We start from the raw sequence: 17,530 nt of genomic DNA, 5'->3' as shown, positions 1-17,530 counted from the left end.
AATACTCTTATACCGTGAGTACCATCTAATAGGATAATTAGTTACTATTTGAATACATGACAATCATTTATATTATACATAGCGCCACTAAAATTGTACCCATCAGGCACTTCTTGTATTTGGTTGTTCTTAATAATGAAACACTTTATCATTTTTGTCATAAATAAATAAATAAACAAATAACGCCACTTAAATGATATATATATATATTTCTTATAAACTGATATATTTAAAAGAATAAGATAATAAATTAATTACAAACTCATTATTTACGAAATTCAAATTTAAAATCTCTCAATTGCAGGTGAAGCTAAAAGTAGTGCAAGGGAAAGTCGTAATAGACAAAAGAAGAGATGGAGTGTTTCTTAAAATAGAAATTTCAATCATGTTTGAATCACAACCCGAAATCACCCAATTAAAATCCCAGCCCACAATGACCCACCCACCCCACCCACTCCAAAATCGAAAGAGCCCGTGGGCAAAAATAGTGGCTTCGGTTCAATCCAGCCCCACTTTCGAAAGCGACCTCCAGACCCAGCGTCCACCACAAACCAAATTAAAATAATTAAAACCGGTGCGAAATGCAAGTGCAAGTGAAAAACCGGACCTCGAAAAGTCCTCCGGCCAATCAGGTCGCAGCATTAGATCACCCCTCTCTCTGACCACGAGTTTAGATACGCTTCCCCGTCACTCGTGTCCCCAAAATTCACCCGTTCACGTGAGGCTCACGTGACTTCGGGTCCACGCACCACAAATCCGACTCCGCTTCTCTGCCATGCTCTCGAAGGCTCTCTCTCTCTCTCTCTCTCTCTCTCTAGCTCCGAAGGGCTGTGCTTCTGCTCTTTCACTCTCTCTCTCTGTCTCTCTCTTCATCTCTGTGCGTGTTGGAAGGTTTGATTGGATGCTGACAGTGTGAAGTTTCTTGGCGATGTGTGGACCAAACTGTGTGCGTCGATCTGAATTCGGTTTCGGTTTTGCGATTAACTGTGGCTTCTTCAGAGATGTTTGATTGGAACGACGAGGAGGTGTGCCTTTTCTTCTTCTTCTTCTTCTTCGCAATATTTTTTGGATTATTAAGCAATAAGATTAAAACATTTAAATTTGTTGCGTTAATGATTAAAATTTTGAATTTTTCTTTGGTTTTTGAGTGAAAAGATATGAGTTTCCGTTGCTATTGTTGAATTTTAGGTGAATTTCTGTGTGTTTTTGGTGATCAATTTGGGTTTATTCACCAAAAACAAGAGTCAAATAGTTATATTTCTTGAATTTGTGTTACAATTTAGCCAATGAGAAACCGAGCTAAAGAAATGGTTGTTAGTAAACTTTGAACTCAGTGAGAAATTTGCGAAATAAGTTGATTAGATTTTCGACTATATTTTTGTAAAACGATTGAAGCACAATGGAGAGAATCCAAGAATGAACAGTTCCGAAGGCGGTTTAGTTGTTGAACAAACGGAATATCAGTTATGTTGTTAAGGTGTTTGGAATGCCAATTTGAATTTGTATTGGAGTCACTGCTTGTTAGTATGAGGATACGAGCATGTAGTCATCAAAAGTAGGGGATAAAGTGATTATACATGATGGTGACATAGGTCCTTGGTGGAGTGAAAGCAAGGCGAAGAAACCAGAATCGGGCAGAACTAGGGTTCATTAAAGTGAAATGAAATGAAGACCGGATAAACAACATTTTCAGAATTGATGTTGCTCGAAGTGGAAGTTATGCAGGAAATATTGAGCTTTAGGGGTTATATGGAGTTCTATGGAAAATGTGTTTCGTTAGGGTTTCTATACTGTAACTGGAAAATATAAGAGTGAAGAAGGTACAAGGAAAAAAAAATACTAATAAAGTCTTAGTCTTGAAAGCTATAAAGCACTGTCTCGAAGGCTGTTACACACACTGTGGTAGTTATAGAACACATAAACAACAATGAAAACTACGAAAGCTGTATTGTGGAACTGCAGAATTGGCATATGTTTGGGAAAAGGGATGTAGGCTTATCAGGTGTGTAAATGCTTGAATGCAATGAGCATGTTTCTCATGCAAATGTGCTTGGATAATGTTAGCATTTTGTTCTCCATTCAAATTTGCGAAGTTGCATGCTTTTCTTTTGGGTTTTAACCTTCAGGATGGTGGAAGTCATGTCCAAATTTGTAAAAGATCATGAAGCTTCAAGATTTGTGGTTGTCCAATGAGTGCACATTAATCCTCATGCAGTTATTGATTTTGTCTCTATATCTCTGATATTTATGCAATCTCAAGAAGTGATAAGCCACCGAGCTGACAGAATCTTCTTCTATTACCTTCAGTGATCATTTAAGTAGTTTATACCAACTTTTCAACGATACTATTTAAATAGTGTTCTTGGCATGCCCTCATGCTAATGTTAAAGTTCTTTTGTTCTTGCAGCTTGCAAACATAATATGGGGTGAGGCAGGTGAGAGTGATGATCATATTGTGCCTTATAACGAGGCAAGTGATGATTATTGCAACAAGAAGGAATGGAAACAAGAATCTCACACCATGAAGCCTACTGAACAGAAGATCCATGGGTCCAAAATTGACTTGCAAGACAGAAAGTTGGAAAGCAGTTCCAATTTTGATATGGGTGAAGGAATTTCTACCTCTGAATTTGGAATGGACTCGTGGCCTGATTTATCATTATCTAATGTTGCAAAAAGTGAACAACATTGCATAGGTACTGAAGCACCTAACAACAACTTAACTGAAATTATCACCTTCATTTAAGATTTATTATTTATCTATATTTTAATCATAAAGCATCTTTAGTTTGGTTTGGATAAGATGTTGGAGAAACAAACACTGACAAACTAACACACAAAGAGACCGGTCAGAGGGGATTGATAATTGAGTGTCAGTTAACCCATGTACATTTCTGATTGACGATGGAAATCAATTGTTTTTATTCAGGCTTAGGTTAATTTGTTATGCTTCATTGTATCCTATTGAAAAGTTGGTCTTTATCTCAGCTCCATTTACTACTGGTCCTTCTATTATTTCCTAGGACCTTTATAGTTTATTAAATGCTGAGTCTTTTTTAGTTAAGTGTTGTTATTTTCTGGGACGTCAATCTTTCCATTAGTTTTTTTCTATGAAGTTGTGAACACAATTAGACTATCTCTGATTAACTCGTTAAATCACCTGAAAAACTCAATTGCATCGAACTGCTTGAAATTCGAATATTAGTGATAGTGTGGTGCAATTGTTTAATATGAGATTTTAATTGAGTTGATGTGGCATAATGTTGGTAGAATATATGCTTTAAACAATATTCATGGTGATTTCCATGTGTCTTTAACTTGCTAGATCAACAAAATGAAGTTAGAAGTCAAAAACATGAACTTGTATTCAATGAAAAAAAAATGTGGGATGTGGTCTTTCTAAAAATGACAAAGAAGCTAAATAGCAACATGATAAGGAAATAGCTATAAATTGTGCCTGCATGCATACATACCCACTCTCACATTTCCTTTGGTTGTTCAATAGAACCTGCATGGTTTGCTACATGATTATTGGAGAAGCGAGTAGAAGTATTAAGTTTTTTGACAGGCTGATTAGGGAGGCCGAGAAGTTTCTGTAGGTCTTACAGGACAATCAATCTGCTTGTCCAATTTTAATGACAGGTTTGGTTTCTAAGTTGTACAGATTCATTTTTGCACTTGATTGGGAGAGGGAGTAGCTGGATGTTGGATGACAACCCTAGTTTTTGGACTAACCGTTATACTGTTCTGGTGGATTCATCTTGTGATTAGATTTGATGATTAGTGGTTGCAACATAAGTCTTTCAGGGCTTGTTTTGAAAGATGGTGGCTGGAGTGTTCAGTTCAGGGATGGGAAGGTTTTAAGTTGTTTTGAAAGAAGGTTTTAAGTTTCTAAAGAAATTGCAATGAGCTTAACAAGCTGAAAGTGTGTAATAAGAAAATTTCTGGTGATGTGAGTTAAATAACACAATTTTGAGCATGACTAAGGAGACTGATTTGTTAGATGAGGAAGGAGTCTAAGTATCGGATTGAGCTAGAGGAATGATTTTAGAAATAAATTGTTCCAAAGAAGAAGGCCTTATGACTACTTTTTCTACATTGACTCACTGGGTAGATTTGGGCTTGCATGTTGGTGGTGTTTTTATTTTTGTGACTTGTGAGTGGTCCAAGGATCTGTTTTTTTATCATTGTCGGAGGGTTGTTGGGCAGAAGGAGGATAGCAAAATGGTGCTCAGTCTAGAGATGTGCTGATTTTTCTCTCATGCGGAGTGTTAGGTTAGAACAGAACATAAGGCTCTTTGAGGACAGAGGGGAGGATGTGGAGTTAAATTGGTAGGATAAACCTTTAGCTTCTTGATGGTGTCTGCTGTCAAAGCATTATAAAGGAATCCCTGTTAATGCAGCTCCTTATTTGTTGTGTGTTGGGGAAGGGGACTGTTGTTCTTGTATAGAAGTGATGAATTTTTCATCCATCTTATATATTATTCAGCTGGATTTTACAATATTTGTGGTTCTTATAAAATGTTGACCCTTTTTAACAGCTGAGGGAATCCAACTTGATAAAGATGGTGAAATTTTTCAAAACTCCAATGAAGGTAAAGAACAAGGTGATCTTGTTGACTACGGATGGGCTAACATTGGAAGTTTTGATGATCTTGATCAGATTTTCAGGTAATTTACAATGACATCATTTTTTTTTTAATTGTTAATGGAGCATATTTGACTCGAGAACATTCTGACATAAATGATTATTTTTTCCTATCAAAAAAAATTGCAGCGCAGTCTTATTCTTTTCAGAATTGACAAGCTGGCACGATCTGCAGAACTAATTAAATGAAAACTAATTGTGTAGTTTCATTATTTCTCAGTAGTTTCTAAACACCCATGCCTAAAAAAATTAGGTTTGTTCCGCGACGGTTGTGGCCTTTTTCCTTTCAAGTACCCCATTTTTCCTTTTCCGCTGATGTACAAGTTCACAAACTGAAAGTACACCATATGCAAAATACACAGTAGTAAATTGCATTAAAATTTCAGACCATGAAATAAATATTAATAAGTGATGATACTCCTCTATCCATTCCTCTACGTAGATTATTCTACTTTCCATTTTTTTTTTTAAATACTATTAATAGTATCCATCCGACTCTGTAGTCTCAAACTATTAATGATTTTGCAGCAATGATGACACTATATTTGGCAACATAAGTCTTGGTAATAATGAAGAGCTATGGTCTTCTAGAGATGCAACTAACAGTCCAATCAAAGCCTTTCCTGTATCTTCAGATTCACAGAGTTTCACATCAGGTGCGGTAACAAATGCTTCTGAGCATTTGGAAATTAAATCAGACTATATCCAGAAAGATGACCAGTCGATCATCCCAGGCTATGGGAATATGGATTATTCTACAGGTCATGGTCTGCAGAATGTGCATGACACTCTTGATCAAGTAGAATATGCTGCAGGTAAAAGTAAGCCTGTGGACAAGGAACAGGTAAGGGTTAATCTAAACATGATTAGTCCATAGCGTAGTCATGTCTTTCACCTAATAAAGCAGGCCAAGTGATCTCATAATTGTATTTGAATTTCAGTCAGATATGGACACAGGAAAAAGCACTTTGACAAATCCTTACCTGAATGCTGAAAATTCTTCTTTCCCAAATGAAATAGCTGATAAGGTACTGCCACTTTTTTTCTTTTTATTACTCTTATGTTCTGATATGTCAAGGTCCTGTGATGAGGCAAATCAGTTATGAAAGTAAAAAGTAAACGGAGTGTCAATTTTTTGTAATGAAAGTCTGTTTAGCTGGGAGGTAGAGTAATTAGTAACCAAATTGTTAAAGAGGCGCAGTGTCCATAGCCTGGTTATCCTTAGTCAAAGTATGGTTGTTTTCATCTTATATCGTGTTTTTCAGAGTTTTCCCCTTAGAACCTAGGTGCCAGCGGTATTTAGAGTACTATCATTAATCTTTTACTTACTATGTAGATCAAATTGTACTACTTTCACATTTCATCGACTCGCATTCAGAGAGAATGATGTACTTAACACCAATTGTAGAAATGTCATAATCATTCTAATTATCCGTCTGACTTTAAAGATATATTTTAATTCTTCTATGGATTCATACGGTTATGTAATATTTTGAACATTTCCTTTGACACCATAATTTCCTCGAGGAAAGACTTTACTGATGACGACGTATCAAACTACTGTTATAGTTTGTATTTATTCATCGTTCAAATGGGTTATAGTGTTTTTCCCTTCATACATGCAGGTTTCTAGGCAGAAAAAGTTAATGAGGTGTCGTAAAAAGTTGGAGGAAGAAAATGAGGAGAAATCAGTGCAAGATTTTTATGGTACTTGGCCTTCATCAAGAACCCCTTCTGGACATTTTGAAAACCAATCGGAACGCTTCATGGTACAATCTTCTCCTTCTGCAGCTCTCAGTCAGAAGAGACAGCTTCAAGGACCCGAGTCTTTACCCTACCAGCATATCTCAAACAAAAGTGTGGCCCAGTCTATGTATGGGAACCTCACTAATCCATCTATGCATGTGTCATCTCACATTCAGCCTGGGGAATTTAAGCATCAAATTTTGTTTTCTGGTTGTGAAGTTTCTCCTGGAAAGGCAAATACTATAAACAAGTCATTAGATACTTCTGCAAAGCCGCTAACCATGTCTCCTCAAGAAAAAATTGAAAAGTTGAGGAGGCGGCAGCAACTACAGGCAATGCTTGCCATTCAGAAGCAACAGCAACAACTTAGTCATCAAATCTCTAGTACCACTCAGTCTAGCTCTCAAAAATGTCCGCAGGAAAATCAAATTCAGCACTTTGAGAGAGCTGATCTGGAAGTTGAAGGCTTAAGTACTCTTCCTTCTCTGGACCCAAACTCATCCATAGAACAAGATGATTCCGATATGGTTTCTGCAGCAGTTGATGATCACTCAGCGGAGGATACAATACTTTATAGGCTTCAAGATATTGTATCAAAGGTATGTTCACTTTCAAGTTCACTTTCAAAGTAGATTCTCTTCCTGGTAAGATAACTTGGATTTAGTTACAACCGAAAAACAATGTTTCACTACAGTTGGACATCAAAATAAGGCTTTGCATACGGGATAGCTTGTTCCGGTTGGCTCAAAGTGCAGTGCAGAGGCATTATAATAGTGATACTAGCAATTCAAACAAAATTAGCAAGGATGAGGATGAAGTTGTTGCAAAGGACGAAATCAATAGTCATAACAGGTTAAAAAGCTTTCTTTGTTCTCATAGGTTTTTTTTTTTTTTATTTACATTTTCATTTTGCAAGTGTTGGTTATCCTTTGTATGCTGAATGCCTTCATGGATTTTACACGTCCCACATCGAAAGATGGAACTCTTGCATTCGTGCTTAAAAGATCTTGGGCCTCTCCATGCCAACTGTTTTTGGCTTGGATGCTCATATTTTAATACGGTCCGCGGCATGCTCCATAGTCCCACATATGCCATGTCAACCATAAAAATGGTCCATGTGAGGTTGTGTGTTGAGAATATCTCATATCGAAGGATGCAATCTAAATGCTTAAAAAAATCTTGGGACTCTCCACATTGCCAATTGATATTGTGTTGAATACTCACATCTTCACCAAAGTGGAATGGTCAGCCAGGTTCTTGTACAGAGACAAAGGTGGAAAGGTTGGTTGGTCCGTGGAAATTTGATAAAGAAAACTACCTTATGCTGTATACATTTCTTATCTTCTATTAACTTTCTACAGACACTCACAGCTACTCCAGTCCTTCATGTATTACATCTTCTTGACTATACTCGATAGCCTTTGTATTGCTGAATGTTCGAGCTTTTGTTTTGCTCTATCTATTTGTGGTGTACAAACTGCGGTCAATTTTATATTTGGGTTGGGGCTAAGAAACATTTTGTTTTTAGTGATTGTTTCTTCACTCACTTTTCCTGTTATTCCTATGGTATTGTAGGTTTGGTGGGATACCGGATTTGGAAACAGAGACCAATCCCATAGATCGAACTGTGGCTCATTTGCTCTTCCATAGACCGTTGGATTCATCCGGAAAAAAATCCGTTGCATCTGAATCACCTACTCCTACCAAGTTGCCGTGTGAATGCAAGACAGCAGGCTTAGTGAACTTGTCAAATGAATGCTTTACTGACAGTGTGAAGATCAAGCAGTGCTTTCCTCGCCAAGGATCTGAAAGTTGTTGCCCATCGGCTGATCCCGGTTCTGTGGACCAGTTTAAAAATAGTCATTTGATGGATATCTCGGAAAACGCATCGAACAATGGTCCGGCACCAGCGCATGGTGGAACTGTGAAGGTTGAAGCTTCTCTGTGAGCAAATCTTTGCGCCTCAGAATTCGACAAGGGTATAATTCCTTCCTTTATCTCTCCCATGCTTGTTAATACTTTAAGACGTTTCACGTACATGGATGTATGGATTTACTGGTAATGTGGAGATTTTCTTTCGATGTCTTAGTGTTCGTGGGAAAAGGCTTTGTTGTGTTGTTGTCTTAGTGTTTGTGGAGCTTCAGTCTCGGACATCAGTCATTACCGACGGGGAGTGTCCTGTAAATCATTGTGCTCTGTAAAACTGGTTGCATGCATATATATATGCACGTTGCAAGAGTTAGTGTCATAAGATTAGCTGGTGTGTTTCCTTTAAACATATTCAAGGCAATACTTGAAACCTGTGTAAGTAATATTTTCTTGTACGAAGGGCGGGAGCCAGTGCACATTGGATCCGTCTCTTCGCCTCTCTTCGGCTTTTAAGAAATATATACGTTCAGATGGTGAAAATAAATCCAGAGCTGAACTGAGATTCTTTTATACCTTCAGCACCAAATGGATTCCATAGCCACTATTTAACAGCATCTAAAACAGCCAAACAAACAGAAGGCTTAAATGGTGCAACTTAAAAACCTAAGGGTGTATATGGGCAAAACCGAGAGGTCGTCGTGGCCCATTTTGATAAGCATCCCCAAACCTCAATGAATATTTTAGTGACATAGGCTTGATATGTTAAGTGTCATAATACAATTAATTGAATTTTTTTTTTTTATAAGTTTCTAACACCAGTCTTTGTTTCAGACACACTAAAAATCTCTCCCAAACCTTTAAGGTGTAATGCAGTTCTGTCTTTTTCATGGAAATTAATTCAACAATAATATTTTTTTATATAATAATATTAATTTGGACTACCCCTTTATAATAGTATTATATATGTTTTCACTTGGCCTTACCTAGGGAGGTTGAAGAGAAGTTTCCGTAAGCAATTAAAGTACAATAAGGGTGCGTTTGTTTCATTGGATTATTTTGAACAGGACTAGCAGCAAGGACTAAGCTAGACTGGATTGGAATAGATTAAACTGGACTGATTTAATGAAGCGTTTGATGTAGTGTCGGACTAAGAAACATGATTCAAATATTATATTATTTAATTTGTACCTATTAATATTTTATTATTAATTTAATTTAAATTTATTAATATTATATTATTACTTCTACTTTGGCTTATTATATTAGTATCCCACAAATTGTTGAATAACTCCACATACTTAATACACCCCACATTTGCTTTTTCAATGAAAAATTATCTTAGTACACTCCATATACTTTCCCATAATACCCTCACACCTCACATTCTCAATATACACCTTACATTTTCTACATGCACCCCATATTTTCTATACACCCCACATTTCTCAAATCTTATAAAGTTTTTAATTTGGACAAAAAATGCTGACTGAAATTTTGACAAAAGATGCCGCCTAGGATTTAAAATGTGGGTTGTTTTCAATTCCACAATCCACCATTAAAATTCATGTTGTCTGTTTTTAATATTTGGTGGTAATTTTAGGTGTTTAATTTTTCATGTAATCCTCGTGAACCCGAAAAGATGAATACGAACATAGAAGCTTGAACAACACAGCAAAAGCAAGATTAAATAATTATTGATGTCGTCAAAATCACTAAAGCAATAAAAAAAATATGAAGTCTTACCTCATGTGAAGCTTCAGAAACATCGATTTCATGTTTCATTTGTCAAAAGTAATTTATCTCAATCAACATGTTTGTAGTTTCATTGGTTAAGATTTTGTTCAACAATGGAGGGTCAAAGGGATTTTGATAGTTAAAGAAGATAAATAATACGTTAAAAGTGATTTGGGGTGTATTTAGATTTTTTTTTTTTTTAAAAACATGATAAGGTCAAAATTGTCATTGCATAGTACGATAAATAAATCATTTAATATTAAAATTTCAATGTGAGATGCATTCAACATTTTGTGGGTTGCTAATATAAAAAACCTTCTACTTTTTCTTTTGTTCTTTTCTAGAATCATGTTTTCCTATTGTTTTCTCCGCCACTGTCTTCCTCCCCTCTCTCTTTTTTTCTCACTTATTTCACCCTCATGTTCTCTGTACCAGGTTGCTCCTTACTTTGATGTTCCCTTTGTTTTTTTCTTTGCCTCCGTGTGTGAGGTAGGGATTGAATTTTTAGCTGGGGGGCAGGATGCATGTGTTATTGGCTCGAAGGTGGGAGATAGGGGTTGAATAATGGTTGGGTTTATCGGTTTTTTGGTTTTATGGGTTCAAATTTTGGGAGTTGGATTTGGTTTTGAAAAGGGAAAAATTGGAAAAAGTTTTGCTTTTTTGTTTCGAGTTTTGCGGGATCAAGGTTTGAAAGGGTTATAGGAGGCGAGGAAGGAGCAGAATGGAGGGGCGAAGCGTTGCAGAGTTGGGCTTAGCAGTCCGCCCAATTTTGGGGGATCTTGCTAAGACCCTCTAGTGAAGCTTGTAGTCCGGTTTAGTCGGAGCGAGTCTCATTAAAGTTAGTCCCCGTGTGTAACAAACACAGGATTACACTACCATTTAGTTTAGTGTAGTCCAGTGAAAGCTAAGAAGGGCAAACAAACGCGCAACTAATAGTACTACGGTTTATTAGTATGTTTTTTTATTTATAAGTGAGAAGTCTTAGGTTCGATTCTCGCCAAATGCGAATTTGAACCACATTATCGCTAGCCTATTGTGAGGCTTAATTTATCATCTCCCCTTAGTCTAGATAACACCGTTTGTTCAAAAAAAAGAAGGCTTAAATGTCAAATGGTCCATGTGTTATAGCCATTTGGTCCATTTAGTCTCCATGTTTTCAATTTGGCTAATTTAGTGTTTGTGTTTATCTTAGCCAATTAAGGACATTTCATTCAATTTCTGTTAAAAATTCATAAGAAAAATTATAAGAGATATAATTACCCTTTTGTCTTTACAAAAAAAAAATTCAAATCAATGAGAAATAACACATATAAGAAAAAAAAACTTCCAATGTGAAAAATTATTAAGGTTAACACATAGAAAAGAGAAGGAAGTAACATTGGGGAGGAGGTTGGAGAGTTGGGAGGAGATTTTTTTTAAAATTTTATTTATTTTTAAATATTTTAAATCAAATAAATAATTTAATAACTAAGTTTATAATAATTTATGAATTTTTTTACAGATATTAGATGAAAATATGATTAATTGGCTCACGAAAATAAACACAATGTCCAAATTAACCAAATTGAAAACATAAAGACTAAATTGACCTGATGACTAAAACACAGAGACCTAACATTTAAGCCAAAAAATAATAACGTATGCAAGTCTAGCGGCTTACTTGTCCCAAAACTTGAGTAATTGGTGGAAGCCAACCCAAACCATAAAATCCCACGCACAAGTGACGCCTAACCCTAAACCTACAAGAATTCTGCAAGCTTTACCATGGGGGAGTTCCCACCGGAGTTACTCTTTGAAATCCTTTTACGGCTCCCGCCTGAGGACTTGTTACGATGTTTATGTGTTTCCAAAGCTTGGAATACTACCATCCATGACAAAAACTTCATCAAATCCCATCTCCAACGCTCCATCCAAACCAATTCTTTTGGCTCTCTTTTTGTATCTGCAACTTTTTCTTGCAAGAAATGTTTGTTCAAGTTCTCTGATATTTACAACGACGGTACTAGAGAACGAGCCATGAAAATGGAGCAGCCGCCTCTGCAAGACGCAGAAAGCCAGACTCCTTTTCCTTCCACGTTGGTCTCATCCAATGGGATAATTTGCATTCGCACCGAGAGGGACGAGGACGAGGATTTTGTTTTGTGGAATCCGTCAATTCGAAAGTTCAAAAAGATTCCCTCCCCAACGTTTGAGCAGTCTCCATCATCAGATAAACATATGTACCTCGGCTATGGATTCGGGTATGATTCAACAAACGATGACTATAAACTTTTGGGAATTACGAATTTTAATATGGCTATGCATCAATATCAAATTTATAGCCTAAAATCCAACTCATGGAGAAAGATAAGAAACATGCCTTGCGATGAGTTTCATATGATTGTAAGTCGGATCCTGTTTTCGAACGGTGCTCTAAGTTGGCTGACACAGAACATGTTAGATATAAAAATGCATGTTGTGACCTTTGAGCTTGCCAGTAAGAAATATCACTGGTTTCCCACCCCGGTTGATGAGAATGTGCATATAGAGGTCTTGGGAGACTCTCTATGTATTTTTCGTTTGCGCACCATAGATGCTTGGATTATGAAGGAACGTGGATCTTGGACCCTGCCTTATTCTATAGAGCAGGCCGCTATGAGTTGGGTTAGTTGGTGGGAACCCGTGCTGCTCTCAAAGAATGGTGGAAGTGTTCTTCTGATGAATGACTTACAAAAGTTTGCTTGGTTTGATTTAGTGAAAAATAGTTGGAAAGAAGTTGAAACTGCAGGTCTATACCTTCATTTCATATATACCATTTGCATGAGGAGCCTATGTCTTCTTGATGGCGACCCAATTATTGTTGAGAGCAACAAGTCCCTCTCCCTCTAAGAGAGGGAAAACTTCAAGAAGAGATACTTGATCCAGTAGTCAGAGCAACAGAAGATGATCGGAATAATTAGGAGAAAAGTAGTTAATTGGCACAAGAAAGGTACGTATTTTTCTGGTTCAACTTGTATGCGAACTAATCTCGGTAATCAATTATTTTCTGTTAACTTAGGGCAACACTATGTGCAAAACATACAATGAAGTTGATAGTTGTGCTGAGAAATTCAACAGAATGATATATATATATATATATATATATATATATATATATATATATATATATATATGCATACATATATATATTTATGTCGTTTCAACTTTCAACTTGGTTGCATAGTGGCCAAAGGAACGAGTTTCGGGTTGTTTTCGCATTACTAAAAGTACTGAATTGATGATCTTCTTCTAGTTTCCTGTACCTAATAATAATATCCCATCTTCTTTAGTTGGTAATATTCATGAAGCTATAACACAGCGCCTTTAATTGAATTCGCAAGCAATGGTCTGCAAGCTTGAACCTCAAACATACCAAATTCGGCCCCAATATAAGCTTGTTTCAAATTTTCTTTTTGAGTTTTTGCATCAAGATATTTCTTTTTTCGAGCAGCATTAGATCTTCCATTTCTCTTGCCTAAATTATCAGGTGTAAAAAATAATATGACGAACAAGATCTTCTGCGCATAATCATATCTCGTTTCGTGAGTCTGGCTTGAAACTGGAATCATTCAGTTATTAAGATTTTATATCTGCTAGTTTTGCTTATGTACCTTTCCAGTATAACAAATATAATCAATTCGTTTCTTTGTTAAGAAAAAGAGAAAAAGATCCACATAAAATGAAAACAAGTAAATTAACGCTCTTCTGCAGTGTTCAACAAAAAATCTTCAATCACATGTGCTAGGCTCTGGATTTCTCTTTCATTAATTAGGGTTTTAACAAGCTTTTTTCACTACGTACTCATACAGTAAAGATGGATAATCCAAGGGAAATAGAGATGTTAGTTTATATTAATAATTGATAGCCCTCCAGAGCCTAGCACATCTAATGAGAAACAAGAAGAGGTGGTGTTCCTTAGCAGTTAGGCCTTCCAGCTGAGAAATCAAACATAAATTTTACTACAGGACACAGAAGAGAAAAAGAAATGAACATTCCGCAGTACCATATATGTTTTTTATAACAAACGTAGGGATCATATTCGTTGAATGAAGAGAATAGAGGTGATGAATGCTAGTACAATTTTGGTCATTTATGGCATTAAGCAGACGACGGTTGCATGTTACTCTGTTGTTTTCGTTGAACAGACGTCATCATTGACCAGGTAATTAAAAATGTGACATACAATGAGAGAGACAATATAGCTGTCACGTTGCGATCCAGAGATACATCTAAGATCGACACGTGACGTCCTATTCAACTATCATGCCTTGCTTCCGAGACATGACCAAAGACAAACCAACGGTTCAATAACATACATTTCCTCTTATTTCATGGCTACATCTAACATTTTTGTTAGACTGACTACGTAACGAGAGGATCAAGCCATTCGCAAATTCACCTTTATGTTAAGCTTTGAAATTTCTGAAGGCATTACTAGCAAGAAACATAGAGTTCCACAATCAATCAATGGAACTCAATGAGCATGGCTCACTAGATTCCAAACTACTTAAGTCAACCATTTAAAGAGAGATTGTCATGTCGCCATTCACATATATCACAATGTTTTCCAACACAAATCCATAATTACAACAAATAATCAATTCAATGACTCAAAGATGCATAATATAACTATGTTAATCAACCAATAAGATCAAGTATCAATTCACGAAGTTTAATACTTGGATTCCAAGCAATAATGTTGTAACCCTAAGTTACAAACACAAATGTTTACTAAACACTCAACAACTTTATTTTATAACTGTTTATTCTTACAACACAACCAGTTTTTTTTTTTAAAACACGACAATGTCAAACTAGAAATTGTAAATTGTAGTAGTGTAGTCCCTTTAACTGCCAAAATTGTTTTAAAAAGTGGACCGCAAACCAAAAGTTTTAACTTTAGAATCGCCAGAAGGATGACTGTCGGAGCAGCCTAACTCCGACGAGCATGGTTCACGACGGTCAGGTCCAAACCCGATGCTAGTGTTTCTGGAAATTCATCAAAGTCGTCAACTTGGACGATGGTATCTTCTTATTTGTCAATGAATCGGCTGTTGTAGGTCTGCAATTACGGCAGACGTCGGTGGAAAACACAAAAAAATTTCGACGAAGGCATCTCGACTTTCGAGGATAGAATCCGTTCAAGATTCATCTGGAATCTCGTGTTTCCATGATGGAAACAATTTCTCGAAGTTCAAGAAGACTGCATGACGTCGTCGGAGGCAGGAAAATCATTGGGAAATAGATAAAATTGCAGGGGATCGAGAGGTTGGGGACGACTAGAAAACGTATTCGTTACGCGCGTTTGGATTTGGGTTTGGTAGGGCAGCACTGTTGGAAATGCTCCAAGCCGTGGCTTGGCCGGCGCGGCTTGACTGCTACGGGTCGCGGTTCACACGCAAATTAGGGTATTAAAATTCCGATTCTTGGTTCTATGTTCTTGTTTTTCTTCGTACTCACACATATTCTTGGTTCTATGTTCTTGTTTTTCTTCGTACTCACACATAGGCAAAAAAAAAGTTCATGTGCCATGGTGAATACTTTTACATTATTAAGGCTTATAAAACTTTGATTTCGTCTTTTAGAAGAACCTATATTGGATGGAAACGATGAAAGCTTTCAAGTGTTGTAGAAGATCCCCTTTTCCCAAATCCTTCAGTTCCTTGGCACAACGAGGGGGCTGATAATGTGTTGTGATCGTGTGTTCTAATCCTATTTTATTGAGGGAAAATAGAAGGAGACAACATACGACAAGTAGAGAAGATAGAAAGGCTTGAGGAATTCGTGAGTTTTGTGCCTTTGTTTATATTAATAAGCAAAAGAAAAACTTGAACACCAAGTAATACAAGTTGTACAAGGAAGAATCTTCTACATCTGATAGGATTCCTGTATATAATATACTAAAATTTACATAATCACATTGCTGATGAAATTAAGACTAACAACTTTTTTTTATAATAATATTAATTTTGAGAATTTTTATATTTCATAATGCTTGTAATGTGCCTTGACCAGGCGAGGTTGAAGAAAAGTTTTCCGTAAGCGATCAAAGTTCCACAACATATGAAAGACTAGTGGCTTACTTCTCCCAAAATTTGGAGAAATTTTTTCTTGTGCACGTAACACAGGTGGTTATTATATAAGCGATGGGAAATTTTATTTTTTTATGTTATTGTTTTTTAACACAAGAATCTCACTACTTGTATAGAGACACGTGGTGTAACACATTGAAAAATCAAGTGAAGCGAAACCATAAAAACCCACGCACAAAGGAAGCTTAATACTAAACCTACAAGAATTCTGCAAGTCTCAACCATGGCGGAGTTCCCACCGGAGCTGATCTTTGAAATCCTTTTACGGCTCCCGCCCGAGGACTTGTTACGATGCTCGTGTGTTTCCAAATCTTGGAATGCTACCATCCATGACAAAAGCTTTATCAAATCCCATCTCCAACGCTCCATCCAAACCAACTCTTTTGGCTCTCTTTTAGTATCTGCAAGTGTTTACCACGACGGGAGTGAGTTGAAGTTCTCTAATATTTACAACGACGGTACTATAGAACGAGCCATGGGAATCGGGCAGTCGCCTCTGCAAGACGTAGAAGGCCGGAATCCTTTTCCTTACACGTTGGTCTCATCCAATGGGATAATTTGCATTCGCACCGAGACGCCGGACAGGGTCGAGGAAATTGTTTTGTGGAATCCGTCAATTCACAAGTTCAAAAAGATACCCTCCCCAACGTTTGAGCAGCCTCCATCGTCAGATACATTGCACTGTCGCTATGGATTCGGGTATGATTCAGCAAACGACGACTATAAACTTTTGGGAATTGCAAGGTTTTTGGTTAATTGGGACATGAATATTGTTGTGCACCAATATCAAATTTATAGCCTAAAATCCAACTCATGGAGAAAGACAAAAAACATGCCTCGTGATGAGTTGCATTTCGCTTTAAGTGAGATCGTGTTTTCGAACGGTGCTCTAAGTTGGCAGGCATATAACGTATTAGATAAAAAATTCTATGTTGTCACCTTTGAGCTTGCCAGTGAGAAATATCACTGGTTTCCCAACCCGCCGGTTGATAGGGATGGTGATTTTTGGAGTTTAGAGGTCTTGGGAGACTCGCTATGTGCTGTTCGTTGGCGCACCAGAGATGGTTGGATTATGAAGGAACATGGATCTTGGACCCTGCTTTATTCGATTGCGCGGGCCAATGTGTTTAATCCTTGGTTTTGGAAACCCGTGATGCTCTCAAAGAATGGTGAAAGTGTTCTTGTGCAGATAGACTTAAGAAAGTTTGTTTGGTTTGATTTAGAGAAAAAAAGTTGGAAACAAGTTGAAATTGGTGGTCTACACGACGATGTTAATTTCACCGCAACCATTTGCACGCGGAGCCTTTGCCTTCTTGATGGCGACCCTGTTATTGTTCAGAGGAGCACCTCTCCCTCTAACAAAGGAAAACGTCAAGAAGGGATTCTTGATCCAGTAGTGGAGGAAAACGCCAATATTGAGTGA

At 37.0% G+C, this 17,530-nt stretch overlaps 3 protein-coding genes across 5 annotated transcripts; all 3 read left to right on the top strand.

Moving 5' to 3' along the window:
• Positions 1-621: 621 nt before the first annotated feature.
• Positions 622-8,807, top strand: LOC137747138 (protein LNK2). 3 transcript variants are annotated; one of them, XM_068487165.1, is made up of 9 exons: positions 622-1,025; positions 2,408-2,696; positions 4,542-4,671; positions 5,177-5,492; positions 5,590-5,676; positions 6,274-6,993; positions 7,089-7,246; positions 7,970-8,373; positions 8,484-8,807. In XM_068487165.1, the coding sequence occupies exons 1-8, from the start codon at positions 1,002-1,004 to the stop codon at positions 8,340-8,342; spliced, it is 2,097 nt and encodes a 698-aa protein (XP_068343266.1). In that variant the 5' UTR covers positions 622-1,001; the 3' UTR covers positions 8,343-8,373; positions 8,484-8,807. The 3 variants fall into 3 exon arrangements, with proteins under 3 accessions (XP_068343266.1, XP_068343267.1, XP_068343265.1); XM_068487166.1 differs by having other exon boundaries at positions 623-1,025; positions 5,177-5,304; positions 5,383-5,492; positions 7,970-8,807; XM_068487164.1 differs by having other exon boundaries at positions 623-1,025; positions 7,970-8,807.
• Positions 8,808-11,761: 2,954 nt separating this feature from the next.
• On the top strand, positions 11,762-12,865 carry LOC137748064 (F-box protein CPR1-like). Its single transcript, XM_068488161.1, has one exon. The coding sequence runs from the start codon at positions 11,762-11,764 to the stop codon at positions 12,863-12,865; it is 1,104 nt and encodes a 367-aa protein (XP_068344262.1).
• A 3,465-nt stretch (positions 12,866-16,330) lies between these two features.
• On the top strand, positions 16,331-17,530 carry LOC137748062 (F-box protein CPR1-like). Its single transcript, XM_068488160.1, has one exon. The coding sequence runs from the start codon at positions 16,331-16,333 to the stop codon at positions 17,528-17,530; it is 1,200 nt and encodes a 399-aa protein (XP_068344261.1).

Source organism: Pyrus communis, chromosome 10, assembly GCF_963583255.1.
Source record: "Pyrus communis chromosome 10, drPyrComm1.1, whole genome shotgun sequence".
Classification (NCBI taxonomy): Eukaryota; Viridiplantae; Streptophyta; class Magnoliopsida; order Rosales; family Rosaceae; genus Pyrus; species Pyrus communis.
The sequence above is the reverse complement of the archived record's forward strand: the minus strand, read 5'-3'. Positions and strand labels throughout refer to the sequence as shown.